Genomic DNA, 16,909 nt, shown 5'->3' on the forward strand with positions numbered 1-16,909 from the left:
GTCCAATTTTTCTTCTTTGTATGATGTGCATACACCAATATGCATGAATGTGGAAGCCAGAGGAGACTTCCTCTGTAGCTCTTTACCTTTATACTTTGAGACAAGGACTCTGTCTTGGAGCTTCCTTTTTTTTTAGGTAGGCTACTAGCCAGTAAGCCTCAGTAATGTTGTTTCAGATCCTCCCAGTGCTGGGCTTATAAACAGAGGAATTTCTGAGTTCATGGCCAGCCTGGTCTACAGAGAGAGTTCTCAGACAGGTCTTTTTAAAAAAAAAAAAAAAAAAAAAAAAAAAACTGTCTCAAAAAACCAAAAAAGTCAAAGTATCATAGTCCAGGCTGGCTTCCTTCTGGATTATCCTGCCTCTAATTCTTGAGTTACTGGTAAAATTACAGGTATATGTACCTGGCTCTATTCTTACTGTATAATGATAAAAGTTTGTATTAAGTAAATGGTATTTATTTTATTTTTTAAAGATTTATTTATTATGTGTATGGCACTCTGCCTACATGTACATCTGCAGGCCAGAAAAAGGCACCAGATCTCATAGATGGTTATGAGCCACCATGTGGTTGCTGGGAATTGAACTCAAGATACCTAGTGCTCTTGCCCTCTGAGCCATCTCTCCAGCCCCAAGTAATAGTATTTTAAACCAGATTAAGTTTGTACTATTAAATGTGAAGAAATTTACCACTGCATGATCTTATAATTTTCAAATGTAAGAAGGTAAAAGAGAATGGAAAAAGGGAAAGAAAGGAAGCCTACATTTTGTGTGTGTGTGTGTGTGTGTACAAATCTATATGTAAACACACAGCACTATCTTCTAGCTCTTGCATAACATGTTAAAAGTTTGAGATTCAATTTAAAACACCTTTCTCTATATTCTAATCTTGTAAGGTTGGAGTATAAAGAATAAGTTTTGATATAGATTTAAGCAGGAATATTGGTAAAAATGAAAGGAGGGAGAGAAAGGGGAGGAGGAGGTAGAAGAGGAAGAAGAAGAAGAAAGGGAGGAAGGAAGGAAGACACTGAACAGAGTAGTGCTCAAGAGTGTGCTGAAGCTCTAAGTGCACTGAGGCTCCTTTTCATCTTTCCCATCTCCCCTTTCTCTTTCATCCTGCTTTTCTTCATCCATTCTTCCTCTCCTGCTCTCTGTCCCTTTCTTATTTTTCTCTTTCCTCAATTCCCTCCTTTCCTCTCCTCTTTCTCTCTCTCTCTCTTTTTTTTTTTTTTTTTTTTGGTTTTTCGAGACAGGGTTTCTCTGTGTAGTCCTGGCTGTCCTGGAACTCACTCTGTAGACCAGGCTGGCCTCTCCTCTTTCTCTTTCCTCCCTCTTTTCCTGTTTTTTTTTTTTTTTTTTTTTTTTGAAGCAGGGTCTCACAGTATAGCCCAGGGTGCCTTGGAACTCTTCATCTGCTTTCTTCAGCCACCCAGGGCTAGGATTAGAGGTGTATGCCACCACAGAACAGATTATTTTATACCTGTATTAAATATATAACAAGATTTAAATTGACATTTTAAAATTTATTTAGTGAGGGAGGGCATAAGTACGAGTGTGTAAGTCAGAAGACAACTTTGTGGACTTGGTTTTCTCTTTCTACTTTTTTGTTTTGTTTTGAGACAGTTTCCCTATATAGCCTTGGCTGTGCTGTCCTGGAACAAGCTCTGTAAACCAGGCTAGTCTCAAACTCAACAGAGATCTTCCTGCCCCTGCCTCCCAGGTGCTGGAGTTAAAGGTGTGTGCACCACTACCTTCCTGACTAAATTGCTCTTTAAGATAAAAAAGTGGTGAGATGGCACAGTGGCTAAAGATGTTTACCATGCAACCCTGACAACTTTCCTTTTTGGTGCCCAGGATGAATGGAGAAAATTGACCCTTGAAAGTGGTCCTCTGACTTCTGTACTAGGTCTGTAGCACTGCCTGCCTGCCTGCCTGCCTGTCCTCACACACATATCTCACATATATTAATAATAAATAAAAATTTAAAAATAGAAGTAGTTCATATATTTGTAGGATAAATATTAAAGCTAGAAAGGATTCCTTGAATACAAATACCATTTCTGTTGATTCCTTCCATAGACCATCTATGTATGGAGATTTGTGTGTGTGTATATATATGCACACACATACATATATATATGTATATATGTGTATATATATATATATATATAATTTTATTTCTGTGCCTTGTTTTTAACAAGACAATATTTTTATCTGTATCAATATACCAAATTAATATTTTAAAAATGCTACTATATTTTCCCTTGTTACCAAGAACTTAGTGATTGTGTGTATGTGTTTTAACAGGGGTTTGCTGTAAGTTGGCCTCCAGCATATAATTTTCTTGCATAAGTGTTGGTATTTCAGACAAGCAACACCATTTCTGAACCCAGTGATACTTTGAATAGTAGTATCTTTGTTTTCATCTTTGTCCTTCATTTCTATATGGAATATTAGGCAGATGGTTCAGAGTATCTATATAGTTTATTTCTTGTGATTTTTTGAGAAAAGATATTTGATCTATAAAATTTTATTAATAATGTTTATGATGTTGAATTAGTTGTCAAATCAGTTACTTTATAGGGTAAATGTAAGTCATATATTTGTTCATCCTGTTGATGACCTTTCTTGGTTATGTTTAATATTGCAGTTATTGTTACAGTAACATTCATGCCTCTTTGTTCCTCTATAGGTTGAGGAAAAGATGGAATTAGGTAGGCAGTCTCTGCCAATTTCGTGTTTAAAGAATCCAGTTTTTTCCAGGTTTGGTGTTCAGGCCTGAATCTTTTTACTGACAGGGCCTTATAATAGTAAATCAGTTGCTTGGGGCCAATAATGTCCTTTTATAAAAAAAATGAGAGATTCATAAAGGATGAAATGCTGTGAAATGAATGTGTTCTGATTATCTTGTGATTCTGTTTCTTTTATCTTGTTAATTACCTGAGTGTCTTAGGGAAATGCAGATGTTACTTAATTATAAAAACTATTGAGATTTTAAAGTAAGTTATAGTTTTAAAATTTTTATTTTTTTTATATGTATGCTTGTGTGTGAGCATATGTGTACCACATGTGTGCAGGAGCTCATTAAGGCCAGAAGAGGAGCCTGAGCAATGGTGTTTATGAGCCACCTGATGTGGATGTTAGAAATGAACTAAGGTCCTCTGCTAGAGTAGTATGTACCCTTGATCACTAAACCATCTCTTCAGCTTCATCTGTCTCTTTAGAAGAAGATTGTAATCCCAGTGTTTGGGAGATAGGTGGAGACCAATCTTTATGAGATTGAGGCCAATCTGCTCTACATAGCAAGTTTTAGACCACCTTGGGCTATACAGTTAGACCCTGTCTTAAAAAAATAAAAGATTATATGTGTGGTTTGGTGTTAGTGGCCTCAAGCTTGCTGTGTAACTGGGGGTAGACTTGAATTTGTTATCTTCCTGTCTTCATCTGAGTGCTGGAATTTTAGACATATTTCTACATCTAGCTTTGGGTGTATATTAAAACTAGAATTGGGTACAATGGTACTTGTCTATAATTCCACTACTGAGAAGACTGAGTCAGGAGGATCGCCATGAGTTTGCAATACCTGGGTCGTATAGCAAGATCATGCCTGTATAGCAAGATCATGCCTTTAAAAAATTAGCAGGAAAAAAAAAAGACTCAAATTAAATATATAGATATAGGTATATATTGCAGTGTGGTGTTGCTACAGTGAGATACAAAAGGTGTGTTTATATACCTTTTTTCTGGCAAAAAAATTTTCTGGCAAGAATTAAAGTTGGTTTGTTTGGGGCTGGAGAGATGGCTCAGTGTTTCAGAGTATTCATTGCTTTTCCAGAGTATTCAGGTTTGATTTCCAGTATGATGTCTTAGACCATCCACAATTCCAGTTCTCAGGGATCAAAGTTCTGTTTTGATCTCATTGGACATCAGGCATGCATTTGGTGCACATACATACACCAGACAAAATGTACACACAGATAAAATTTAAAAATTAAAAATTTTAATTGGTTCTCTTATTTCACTAAAATGAGATCAGCTTAGAAGTTACATAAGGAGCATAGGAAGACCTGGATGTCACTTTTCCTCCTTAGAAGTTTAATGAAAAACATTCTAAAAGGTTACTTTTGATTCCTGAAATTAAATGATTTAAAAGAAAATAGCTGACTTGTTACAGTGCTTACTTACTATGGTATAGTAGAAATCTGAGCTTATGCATGGTAACTCATTTAACACTTGTAAGTACTGTATATAAAGTAATTATTTAGAAAGGGATACAGTTTATGTATGAATAAAGTGTTGGGATTTATATCTAGCCAGTTTTATTCCAGAACCTAGGACCTTATGCTTCTCAGTTGTGAACTCCATATTTTAAGCATTAGATAAACTGATATAAGAGAATTGGTAGCAGAACCTCCAAATAATTTACTGGTTCTTTCTATGTCTACATATGGAAGGATTCAGATGGTAACAGCCATATTTTAATGTATTAATCAAGTGAATTAAGTTTATAAGAAACTTATAAAGGTGCATGCCTTTAATCCCAGCATTTGTGAGGCAGAGGCAGGTGCATTTCTGAGTTTGAGGCCAGCCTGGTCTACAGAGTGAGTTCCAGGACAGCCAGGGCTATACAGAGAAATCCTGTCTCAAAAAAAAAAGTTTATAAGAAACCAGTTGTCTATGTTAAATTTAGACTTTCTTCTGCATGTTCCTCTTTTTTAGTTTTAATTTGTTTTTTGTGTAGGAAAGGTAAGAGATAGATACACAAATCAGTGTAAGCGTGTACTTGCTGTGACACATGTGAAGGTCAGAGGACAACTTTTGGGAGTTGCTTCTCCTTGTGAAACATCTTAGAAGCTTTTTTTGTGTGTATATATTTTCTTATACATGAACATCAATAATAAAAGAAATTCCTGTTGTAAAAAGATACCTTCCAAATACATTGTGGGCTATTGAGATTGTATGTGTATATGTAGGGGGTGTTAAATTTTATTTTGTTACTTTTTAAGTTATGTGTTTATATGTGTGGGGTGGTAGATGTGTATATGCAACTGTGTGCATGTGAAACTGTGTGCATGTGTGCAGAGGATATCAGGTCTCCAAAGATAAAATTAAGGCAGTTGTAAGTTGCCTAATGGGGATGCTAGGAATCAATGCAAGTCCTCTAGAACAGTACATGTACTTAACTAATGAGCAGTCTCTCCAGCACTTTGTTTTGTTTATTAAGAATATACCTCAGGGGGACTGGAGAGATGGCTCAGTGGTTAAGAACACTGGCTATTCTCCCAGAGGTCCTGGGTTCAGTTCCCAGCACCCATAGGCCAGCTTTGCAACTGTAACTCCAGTTCCAGGGATCCAACATCTTCACACATTCATCCATGTAGGCAAAACACCAGTACATATAAAATAAAAATAAATTATTTTAAAAAAAAGAATAATATGTCTTGGTAGGTAGCCATGGCTGAACGTACAAGAGATCTGTCTGCCACTGCTTCCTAAGTGTTGGGATTAAAGGTGTGTGCTACCACATCTGATGGGTTATCATGAATTCTTTTAATAGTCTATTAATTGTCTCTTCTGCTTGCTTTGTCACAGTTGGGTAATTTAGCAGTAAAAGCCTCCCAAGTTTTAAAAGGTGCTGATAACTTTTAAATGAATGGTGTTGTAGAAAGCTTTGCTTTTAAAGTGCCACAGGTGATTGTGATGAGCTAATGCAATAGAAGACTGTTTTTTAACATTCTAGACCTGATAGAATTTTGTAGATAATGACTGCAGGTGAATCTTTTAATTATTCTTAGCAACTCTTAAATTTTCTTTTTCTTTTTTTTTTTCCCCTTTTATTTTCCTAGTTTATGCCAGCGTGGCTTCATTCATACAGATGAACCAAGCATTGGGATAGCAGTATAAAATTAGAATCAGACAGCTGACTGCTCAGCAGGATGCCATCAACTAACAGAGCAGGAAGTCTAAAGGACCCTGAAATTGCAGAGCTCTTCTTCAAAGAAGATCCGGAAAAGCTCTTCACAGATCTCAGAGAAATCGGCCATGGGAGCTTTGGAGCAGTATATTTTGTGAGTTAAAGGCTTGATAGCAGTCATGTTGGAGTAAAAACTGGTAAAGAGATGAGAAATTTACCGAGTTGGAAAACAGACCCACCCTTACACTGCTTTTTACACTATGTATGTCAACCATGCATTATGGAAGCAATGACTTTTTGCAGCTGACATCAGTTGGATGTCCTATAATAGACCCAATCCTATAAAAACGCCTTCCACGTTGAGATGCCAATTGAAAGCTCCAGGTTGTACTTCCATTAACTATGGAATTGAGATCCTCCAACCCTTTCCATGGGTGTAATTAAGTTTTTAAAGCATTAAGTGAAAACACATTAAAGATTTTATTTTAAATAATACAGTCAAAAGATCCATAGACTGAGGCCTAGAATCCTGCTTGGTATAGGAGTTTCTCCTACCTTGTCTACATAGAGAAGATATGCCATTATCTTGGGCACTTAGTGTGTTCTCATCTTCCTCACAGATTTCTAGTCCTTTGAGGTTGATATTTATTATTATGTAAGGTCATTTTAAGTTATTGGCTATTGATTAACTTTACCTTCAGCTACTTTCCTTCTTTTAAGGTGATAGTTGGGTAGATAATGCTAGTTCCAAATCTCTGGGACAGGATTAATTTCCCTGAGAACCATCCTTCCCTATGATCCTGTGATTATCTAAGCACTTTCCTCAAAACACCTCAGGTGTGGTTGAAAGAGGTTCACTATAAATATACTAAGCTCTTTTATCATCTCATCTGTGTAGCTGTTCTGGAGGTTGTTTGCAATGGAAGTACAAAATTGCAAATATTTTACCAAGATAAGAGTTTAGGGAAATAAAAAATATACTACCCTGAATATATCTTTTGGCAAGATTTGTGTTAATTATTCTGTTGTGGTAAATCTCCAACCCCAATAAGCCCATGCAAAGAACACACAACTCAATTATAATGATAAATACGCCTAGATTGGGCAGATATACTGCTATACTATTCTGTTCCCCAGCTATGAAATCCTTGCTGCTTGCAGTTCTTCCAGGTCACATCCTACAGTTCCATCTTCCTTCCACCTCTTCCTGTTTAGTCCTCCTCTCTCTCCTCTGTCTCCTCATCTCTCTTCCTTCCTCTCTCTCGCCCTCTCCAAAACTTTCACCCCCACCTTTTCCTTACACTGCCCAATCACAGGCTCTAGCCTTTATTTGGCCAGTTAAGGAGGGGACCAGGTTCACAGAAAGTCACCTGAGTCACCTGTAATGACTCCTCTTAGAGGCAGCCCCTCCTGAGAAAGTGGAATTAGCATCAAAATAACAAACAGCACCAGGGCAATCTACAACATTATTCTGCAGACTCTGGAATGACTCTGAAATGCAGTCTTCCTTGGAAAACTGTCAGTTTAATAGGACAGTCTTGCTTTGCTATCTTACCCTTTGTCTCCTTACCTTTTGATAGCTACTTGTTCAAATCACCCTCAAAAAGCTGCAGGACCCTCATTCTGTAATACAGAATGCTATTTTAAGGTCAACCATATGGCCATTCTTTTGAGTTTTCCTTCTTTTGTCTGTGACTCCTGTATTTGTACACATTAATAATTTATGTTTTGTCCCCTCTCCCTTTTCTCTGTTACCAGTTCGTTTTATAGACTAAAACTGTTGAACTGTCTGAAGAAAAAGGCACAGTTTAAAACTTCCCTATATAGTGTTTTCATCTACATCCATTCTAGACTTCTACTTCTCATACTTGAAACTGAAGTTAATACTGAACTTTATAATTTAATGTCTTACCTAAAATACTTCCCATGTTCTGTGGCCACAATTTTTGTTTTTTGAGGTGTGGCAACAAAACTAGCATACATTTCATTTTCTTTGATAATTTTACAAATAGAAATCTTGTACTTACCGTAGATTTTTAGCAACATAGCTTCTTGTTGCTGTTATTTTTGAGAAAAGGTCTCTTTATATAGATAGCCTTGGCTGTCCTGGAACTCACTATGTAGTCCAGGCTGACTTCAATCTCAGAGATCTCTTGCTTCTGCTTCCTGAGTGCTGGGATTAAAAGCATATACTACAGTACCTGGCTACCATAATTTTTAATACAATTGAGAATATAGTTTTTTTAAGTGTATGCATGCACACATTTGTGTCTTCGTATGTTTTTGTATACAGTGTGCATCCAAATGTCCATGCAAGCAGATCCTTTAAAACTGTAGTTCTGCTTGCTTGAAAGCCCTCTGATGTGGGTGCTGGGAACCAAACCAGTTGTTTTTTGTTTTTTTTTTCCCCAAGATTTATTTATTTTATTTATTTGAGTACACTGAAGCTGTCTTCAGACACACCAGAAGAGGGCATCAGATCCCATTTAGATGGTTGTGAGCCACCATGTAGTTGCTGGGAATTGAACTCAGGACCTCTGGAAGAGCAGTCAGTGCTGTTAACCACCGAGCCATCTCTTCAGCCCCAAACCAGTTTTTTATGAGAGCAGTAAGAATTCTTACCCAATGATTTGTCTCTACAGCCCCCAGGTTATAATTTTCATGATCACATTTTTCTTTTTCTATTTTGTGTGTGAATGTGTGTGTGCAGTTTTTAATTGTGTTGACAAGGATGTCCATCAACATGTTGGGAGTCATTTTAGATCACTCTTCTGGGTCATTTATCTAAGCAGGGTTTACCCAGCGCTTGCTCTTATGACTATTCTTATTAACCAGCATACTGTAGTGATCCTGTGCCCTTTCAGAGTTGAAATTATAGGCTGGTCATTAAATCTACTCAGTATTTTGTTGGGTTTCTAGGGATCCATATTCTGTTCCTCTCTTCACTTCGTACAATTCCTTGTGTTGTACGAAGTAAACCATCTCCCTAGCTCTTATTGGTACTTTGTTGTTGAGACAGATTTTCTTTGTGTAGCCCTGGAAACCCTGGAAATTTAGTATAGATCAGGTTGGGCTTGAACTTCTAGAGCTCTGCCTGCTTCTCTCTCAGATGCTACAATTGTAAGCGTGGCCACCATGCTTATTTTCATAATTTTTCCTCAAAGGAAAAAATTTTCTCTATGGCATGTCAAGATTGCTGTTATCTTATGCCTCTTCTTACATTTTCATATTGTTATTATGTAAATTAATGATTGTTTAAACATAAAGACTTAGATAACCATGACAAAAATCATCAAGATGCTACTAAGTCACCTATGTACCCATAGGGTATGCATCACAGATATACTGGGCTGAAGAATGATACATGTCCTAGCCAAATAAAAAATACTACTATGAATGGCATATGATTTCACGTTTTTTTTTTTTTTTTTTAAAAGATAGATTTATTTATTTTATATATGTGAGTACACTGCTGCTGTCTTCAGACACACCAGAAGAGGGCATTGGATCCCATTACAGGTGGTTGTGCGCCACCATGTGGTTGCTGGGAATTGAACTCGGGTCCTTTGGAAGAGCAGTCAGTGCTTTTAACTGCTGAGCCATCTCTCTAGCCCCACATTTTTACATTTTTAGAACAGTTCAGGTGAGAACGAGAGGAGGAATACAGAGTCACCATAGGTTAGAAAGGCCAAGCAAGGTTGGGTGCCTACGCTTTAGTTCAAAGTACTTAACCAGTCCATGCCTACCCTAAGAGTGGAATTACAAATATCCATGACAATTCTATATTTAACATTTTGAGGAATAATCTTAACTGCAAGCACAACAGCTCCTGCTTCCATTCCCACCATCAGTAAATACTTTTAATTTCTTTACCTTTGTGGTAATGCCTTTTATTTTGATAGTTTGATTATATCTATCCTCACCACTGTGAAGTGGTTTTAATTTCAGTTTTCTAATAACCATTGATGTTGAACATGTTTTGTTTAGACAGAATCTTTCTTTGTAGGAAAGCCCTGGATCTTACTGTATGAATCAGGATGGTTTTAAACCAGTTCCTGTTTTTTGTTATTGTTGTTGAAGTTGTATGTGGGGCAGACACTTTTAGTCTCAGGAGTGAGGCTAGTGGATCTCTGAATCTGGGTAAGCTTGATCTGCATAGAGAGTTCCAGGCCAGCCTGGGCTGCATGATGAGGCCCTATCTCAAAATTTGTTTTTAATTTTTAAAAATTTTGTGTGTGTATGCCATACATGTGAAGGTATTGCAGAGACCAGAAGAGGGCATTGAACTTTCTGAAGCAGAGTTAATAACTGGTTGTGCAGTGTCCAGTGTGAGTACTGGGAACCAAACTCAAGACCTCTAGAAGAGCAACAAATATTTGTAACTACTGAACAATCTCTCTAGCCTTAATCTCAGGTATATGGCTTTGTATTTTAAGTAGACTTCTGTCTAGAATGTATAAAAGACTCTTAGAACTCTAATAATAAAGATTCATAGTTTAGATCATGAATATTAAAAATACATGATTTAAAAGTTCAACATTATTAGTCATGAACTTTGAAATATTTTATTGAGTATAACCACAAAAGTCCATATATAGTTCCTTTTAAAAGAAATGTCTAGATCGGCAAATCTCCAAGCATAGAACAGGTGTATTGTTGCTTAGAGAAGGTAGAATAAGAGAATGATAGGTAAATGTGGTATAGGGATAAGCCAGCCATGGCTATAAACACCTCAGTATCAGTATTCAGGAAACTGAGGTGGGAACATTTCACATATGAGTTCAGTATAGGATATATTTGTGAATTTAAGGCTAGCCTGGTGTATATATTTTTAAAGACTGTTAAAAAATGAAAATAAAACAATAAAAATACACCCCAAGATTTATAGATATAATTTGTTTTGTTGAAGACTTACTTTTCTAATTTTGGTTTTGTAAATGTTGGCTTTCCTTACAGTAGGGACGATTTGGAAGTAATCTATTCTAAACTTTCAGCCTTAAGTTTATATGTAGTGGCACACACCTTTAATCCCAGCACCCAGGAGTCAGAGGCAGGTAGATCTCCAAGTTTAAGGCTAACTGTGTCTACATAGCAAACTACAGCTAAAGCTACATAGAGAAACCTGGTCTCTAAACAACTAAGACAAAATTATGAAATGTTTCCCCAGTATCAAGTTCTGAGTTTATATTTTATCCATTCGTGATATATATATAATTCAGGGTAAGAAATACTTTTTTACATTTATTTACTTTGTTGAGGAAGGTCCTTGGAAGTCAGAGGACAATTTGTAGAACTCTGTTTTCTCTTCCGCAATGTGGGTATCAGGGACTAAACTCAGGTTACCATACTTTGTGACTTTTATATGTGAGAAGAGCAGCTGACAGTTACTTAAACCAAAGTTTGTAATGCAATGTTTCATTAGCTATAGTTCTGAGTTATTAGATCCTTAGATTCCTATTTAATTTCTTTTGACTCACATCTTCTGTATTTCTTTTGCCACTAAAGGTAATTTTGATGTTTTTTGAACTAGTTATAAGTACCTTTATTTTTAAAGAAATAATGTCTCAGATTCAATCTGTTGGTTTCTGTTTGATAATGGTTCTCTGTGTTTTTCCTTCTAAGGCACGAGATGTGCGTACTAATGAAGTGGTGGCCATCAAGAAAATGTCTTATAGTGGAAAGCAGTCTACTGAGGTAGGTTAATTATGTACATGTTTTTAGCATGTTAGGAAAACATACTGATTAGTTAATGTGTTTATAATTTTTTTTTTCTTTTTTTTGAGACAGGGCTTCTTTGTGTGTAGCTCTGGCTATCCTGGGACTTGCTTTGTAGACCAGGATGGCCTTGAACTCATAGAGATCCATCTGCCTCTGCCTCCCAAGTGCTAGGATTAAAGGCATGCATAACCATTGTCCGGCAAAACATACTATTTTTAATAAGGGAGAAAAGTAGGAACTTTAAAATAAATAGATTATGTGTAAAAGCATAAAAACCATAACTATACCAAAGCATTTCCCCCTTTTATTCATTCATTCATTCATTTTTTAAAATCTTTTGAATTGCCATACTAAATTCCAGGTTTCTTTATGCTATTTTCATGCATACATAATTGTAATTGGTTCCTCTCCTTCTCCTCATCTTGCTCTGGTTGGTTTTACCCTTCCGGTACATTCATGCCTTTCTACCTACTATTTCTCCTTCCAATTCCTCAACTTCTTCCCCTGACTTAAATTTTCTTGATTTCTACCCACATTCATATCAGTGAATCTATTTTACAAATGAGTGAGGCCCCTTTAGTTATTCCTTAGAGCCATAAACCAAAAATAGATGGCTTACCAAAAGCCTCCTAACTTGTGTCTTCCGCTTCTAGTGTTTTAAGTTGTGGTTTAATAAATTATGTTTATTTTGGTTTCTAGATACTAAGTAAATTAAGGTGTATGTGATAGAAAATTAATAGGAAATAACCTTTTAAAATAATTTAGAAAGCATTTCATGTCTTTTAAATTTTATCCAAAGATAATACATTTAAAATAATTTTTAAAATCAAAAGGAAAACTAGATGCTTTAGTTGCCAGTATCATATTTCTAGATTATGTTTGGTCTGTGTGACTATGAAGTCATAAAATAAAATCTACTTTTTTTTTTTTTTTTTTTTTTTTTGTTTTTGTTTTTTGGCTTTTTGGCTTTTTGGAGACAGGGTTTCTCTGTGTAGCCCTGGCTGTCCTAGAACTCACTCTGTAGACCAGGCTGGCCTCGAACTCAGAAATCTGCCTGCCTCTGCCTCCCAAGTGCTGGGATTAAAGGCGTGCGCCACCACCGCACCGCCTGGCTAAAATCTACTTTTGAAATCAAGGATTCTGAGAGTCTTTAATTTTAAACAGTTTTTTAGTTATGGTAAAGTACTTATACAAAATTTGCTATCTTAAACCATCTTTAAGTAGATGGCTCAATAGTGTTAAGTACTTGCATGTTGTATAACCATTACCATCACCCATGTTAAGACTTCTTTTCATCTTGGGACACTGGAAGTATACTCATAGTATGGAATGGCGATTTGCCTTTAGTGGTAGAGTAGTTGATATTCATTTACATGGTAATGCTGTGGGGTCAGTCCCCAGCATCACCAAGACAGTAATTCATTTTTCAAACACAAACCCATAGCATTCACAATTGTACTGTTTCTCATTAAGTGGTCTATTGGATGTACTTTGAAGCATATCCAGCCTTTGACACTGTGACACATTGTTGTCATTCTACAAGTTCATGCTGTAGAACTGTGCAACAGATTTTAAAAAGTGCAAAAAAATAATTTTTTAAGTAAGTTTTAAGTTTTGTATTAGACTATATCTTCAGCTATGTGCTGCCCCATGAAGCCGGTAGAACTGCAGATTGTATGTACTGGAAGCAGACCCACTCAGTATTTGTTCTTTTGTTACTGGAGTATATTATATCACACAATATTCTCAGTGTTCATACATAGTATAACGTGTCCAAATTTTCTTCCCTTTTGAGCAACTGAGAACTACTTTCTTGTGTTTATATAGGTTACATCCATCTCTACATTCTCACAGCTTACATTTAAATTCACACCTCCTACAGATGGACTTGGGTTCTTTCGATCTTTTGGCTATTGTCAATAATGCTGCAAAATGAATATGAATGCACAAATATTTCTTACAGTCTGCTTTAATTTCTTTTGGTTTTATGCCCAGAATTGGACTTGATGAATTTGTTTTCTATTTTTAATCTGCTTCGTGGTAAATCTTGGTTTGGTGGTTATTAGACCAAGGTTATGGTAATATATCATTTCATCAATTTGGTATCTAAAAAGTGACATTTCTTTGAAATGTAGTTTTATTTACTATTGTATTAAAATAATTTAGACCTAATAGATTGACTTACTTCATAATTGTTGAAGTCTATTGATCAGTTATATGTTGAAATAGTATTTCATTATTATATATTTTTTTTTTTAGGATCTAGTGTTATTGTCTTTCATGATTTTTTTCTTTATACAGGGAAATCCAAATTTTCTTAAGACTGCTCCATAGAGTATTCAAATTTGAAGTTTAAAGCTCATAAGATTTTCTGAATCTTGCCATTTTAAATGTATATTATACACCTTAGTAAAAGACAACATATTTTGTAGTGTTTGATTAAGAACTTAAGTAATATCAAAGAAGGATGTTTTAAACCTAGTATAAAATAAATCTTAATTTCTGTTATACTTATATTATAAAATATAGCTCATCAGTGGTAAAGCTTAAAAAAATTTAAAAATGAGCAATTATGTTTAGGGACTAGAAAGATTTCTCAGTGCATGAAGTACTTTCCACCTAAGAGTGAGGATCTGAATTTGAGTTCCCACATAAAAGTTAGGTACCAGTCTGTAATCTCCGTGCTCCTATGATGAGATGGGAGGCGGAGACAGAAACCTTAGAATTCTGCCACATACAGCAAAGAATAATAAAGAAAAGTCCCTGACTTCCAAAATATTCTACACATGCACCGTGCACCGTGGCAAGTGCCTACATTTACACATGGGCATGTACACATACATACACGCAAAAGAGTTTTGTTAAGGATATGGACTAAATGTTATCTGTATTTCATACCTGTGAGGGAGGGATCTTAGCAGAGTATGTCAGAAAAATGTTACTATATTTCATTTTTTTTTTTTTTTGTGACCTTCTTTTATATATAATTATTCCATTAGCACTGAATTTTATGTGTATGGGTATTTTGCTGCTTGTATTTCTGTGCCACATATATTTGCCTGGTGCCCACGGAGGCCAAAAGAGGACAGGAAACTGTTGATTGCTGCTAGAGGAAGGACTGTCAATTTTCTTCAAGGATATGGTTCCTGGCAGGTCCCCTCTCAGTAGGGCAGGTCCCACACCCAAAAATATTTGGGCAGTACAAGTTGGACTGCATGAGAGTTTTTTGTTTTGTTGTCTTTTTGTTGTTGTTTGTTTTAGAAACAATTTTTCTGTGTAGCCCTGGGTGTCCTGGAATTTGCTCTGTAGTCTAGGCTGTCCTTTGGCCTTGCACTCAGAGTTCCATGTGATCTTGCCTCTCTAGTACTGAGTACTCTAGTACTGAGATTAAAGGCGTGTGCCATCACTGCACAGATGGATGGGCAAGAAAGAAGTAGCACAAAACTGGATAGATAGGGAGGAAGGGTAAATGTGGGAGATGTTTGGGGTGTGGGGATGAATATGATCAAAGTACATTTTATGAAATGTTCAAGAAATTAATTAAATTTTAGATAATTTAAAAATAATCATATTTAAAGAAAATAGAAACATTGGACTTCTGAGGGAAAGAATACTCATGTGTTATATAATTATCTAGGTGCTTGATATGATTTAAGATTTATTTTTATTTTATGTATAAGAGTGTTTGCCTGCCTGTATGTATGTATGTATGTATGTATGTATGTATGTATGTATATGTACCTTGTGTGTGCCTGGTGCCTTTGGAGGCCAGAAAAGGGTGGCTTTCCTGAAACTGCAGTTAGTTATGAGCTGCCATGTGTGTACTAAGATTTGAACTCAGGTTTTCTGGAAGAGCAACAAGTACTTTTAATTTCAGGGAGCTTTTGTTTATAAAACTTAGTAGGACCCATTGATTATATCTGATATTAAACTGAAATTTCTCCTTAAATATTTTGTATCTTATATATAATTAGCAAGCTGAGTATAAAATTCATTTACACCTTATTTTGGCATTTCATATATAGATCATAAAGTTGTATGTTCCGGTCTTTTTTTTTTTATAGTAATCAGTTTTGTTATCAGCTGTTCATAATTCTCCTGTTCCTTTTTTTCTCCCTTCACATAGAAATGGCAGGATATTATTAAGGAAGTCAAGTTTCTACAAAGAATAAAACATCCCAACAGTATAGAATACAAAGGCTGCTATTTACGTGAACACACAGCATGGGTTGGTATTTATTCTCTTTTTGATCTAAATTAGTTGTTTTTGGTTTAGCATAATTTAACTTACAATGTCTCAGACTAGTTATATGAAGACATGTACATACACCTGGGAGAGTTCATCCTGGAAGAAAAAGAACAGTATTCCTACAACTCTTAACAGATAAAAGAACCTTTCAAGACTTTTCTCCAGAGTACATTCATACCTTCAGGAATACAAAATGAACGTCTTAAGAGTGGTACCATTATTTGAGAATGGAAGTGAACATATCTTTTTGACATAAATGTGTGTTAGTATATTTAAGTACAAAGATCCTGGTGACGTTTTGATACATCCTGGTGAAAATTGAGATGACAGGATTCCTTGGCTGAAAAGGAGAGAATAGTGACAAAATAAGAAATAGATTAATTAGATGTAATTATATAATTATAAATGTATTTATATAGAAAAGTATATATACAATACACAGCTTATATAATTGGTTTCATGTTAACATATTAAAAGACAAATGTCATTGACTTAAATTTTTTGGGATAGTTTTCAGATATGATTTTGCTATGTAGCCTACCTAGGCTGTCCTGGAATTCACTGCTGGCCTTAGATTTTCTGCCTTGGCATCCCAAGTACTGGGATTATTGGCAAGTGTCATCACACATCTTTTGCTTAATTTTATGCATAAGTTTAACAAATTACTCAATATACAACCTACTGTAAAAAGTAGATGATAGCTAAAGTTTGTTTTCTTTCAGACTGAGACTATCTTCTTGACTTCATATGTTTCTCTAAGAGATAAGTGTTTAGAATATATTTTAATGTATTTATGATTTTTCTTCCTGTGCAGCTTGTAATGGAATATTGTTTAGGATCTGCTTCAGATTTACTAGAAGGTAAGCTACCCTTATTATTATCATTATTATAAGATATTAACTATATTTAACATTGTAACATATAACAATATCATTATAATATATTATTAACAATATTGTAAAAATATTGTTAATATTTTTTTACTTTGAAACCAGGCTGTAGAGGCTGATCTGTTGAGTTTGGGACCAAC

The 16,909-nt window shown here is 35.4% G+C and overlaps 1 protein-coding gene across 2 annotated transcripts in view; it reads left to right on the plus strand.

Annotated features, from left to right (window-relative positions):
- Positions 1 to 16,909, plus strand: part of Taok1 (TAO kinase 1) — an 83,097-nt gene that overhangs the window by 22,272 nt on the left and 43,916 nt on the right. For both annotated transcript variants that reach the window (XM_076936259.1, XM_034506788.2), the window contains 4 exons: positions 5,845 to 6,066; positions 11,535 to 11,606; positions 15,757 to 15,858; positions 16,694 to 16,739. In XM_076936259.1, coding sequence (XP_076792374.1) covers positions 5,935 to 6,066; positions 11,535 to 11,606; positions 15,757 to 15,858; positions 16,694 to 16,739 — 352 coding nt within the window. In that variant the 5' untranslated portion in view covers positions 5,845 to 5,934. The remainder of the gene's footprint in view (positions 1 to 5,844; positions 6,067 to 11,534; positions 11,607 to 15,756; positions 15,859 to 16,693; positions 16,740 to 16,909) is intronic.

Source organism: Arvicanthis niloticus, chromosome 6, assembly GCF_011762505.2.
Source record: "Arvicanthis niloticus isolate mArvNil1 chromosome 6, mArvNil1.pat.X, whole genome shotgun sequence".
Taxonomy (NCBI): Eukaryota; Metazoa; Chordata; class Mammalia; order Rodentia; family Muridae; genus Arvicanthis; species Arvicanthis niloticus.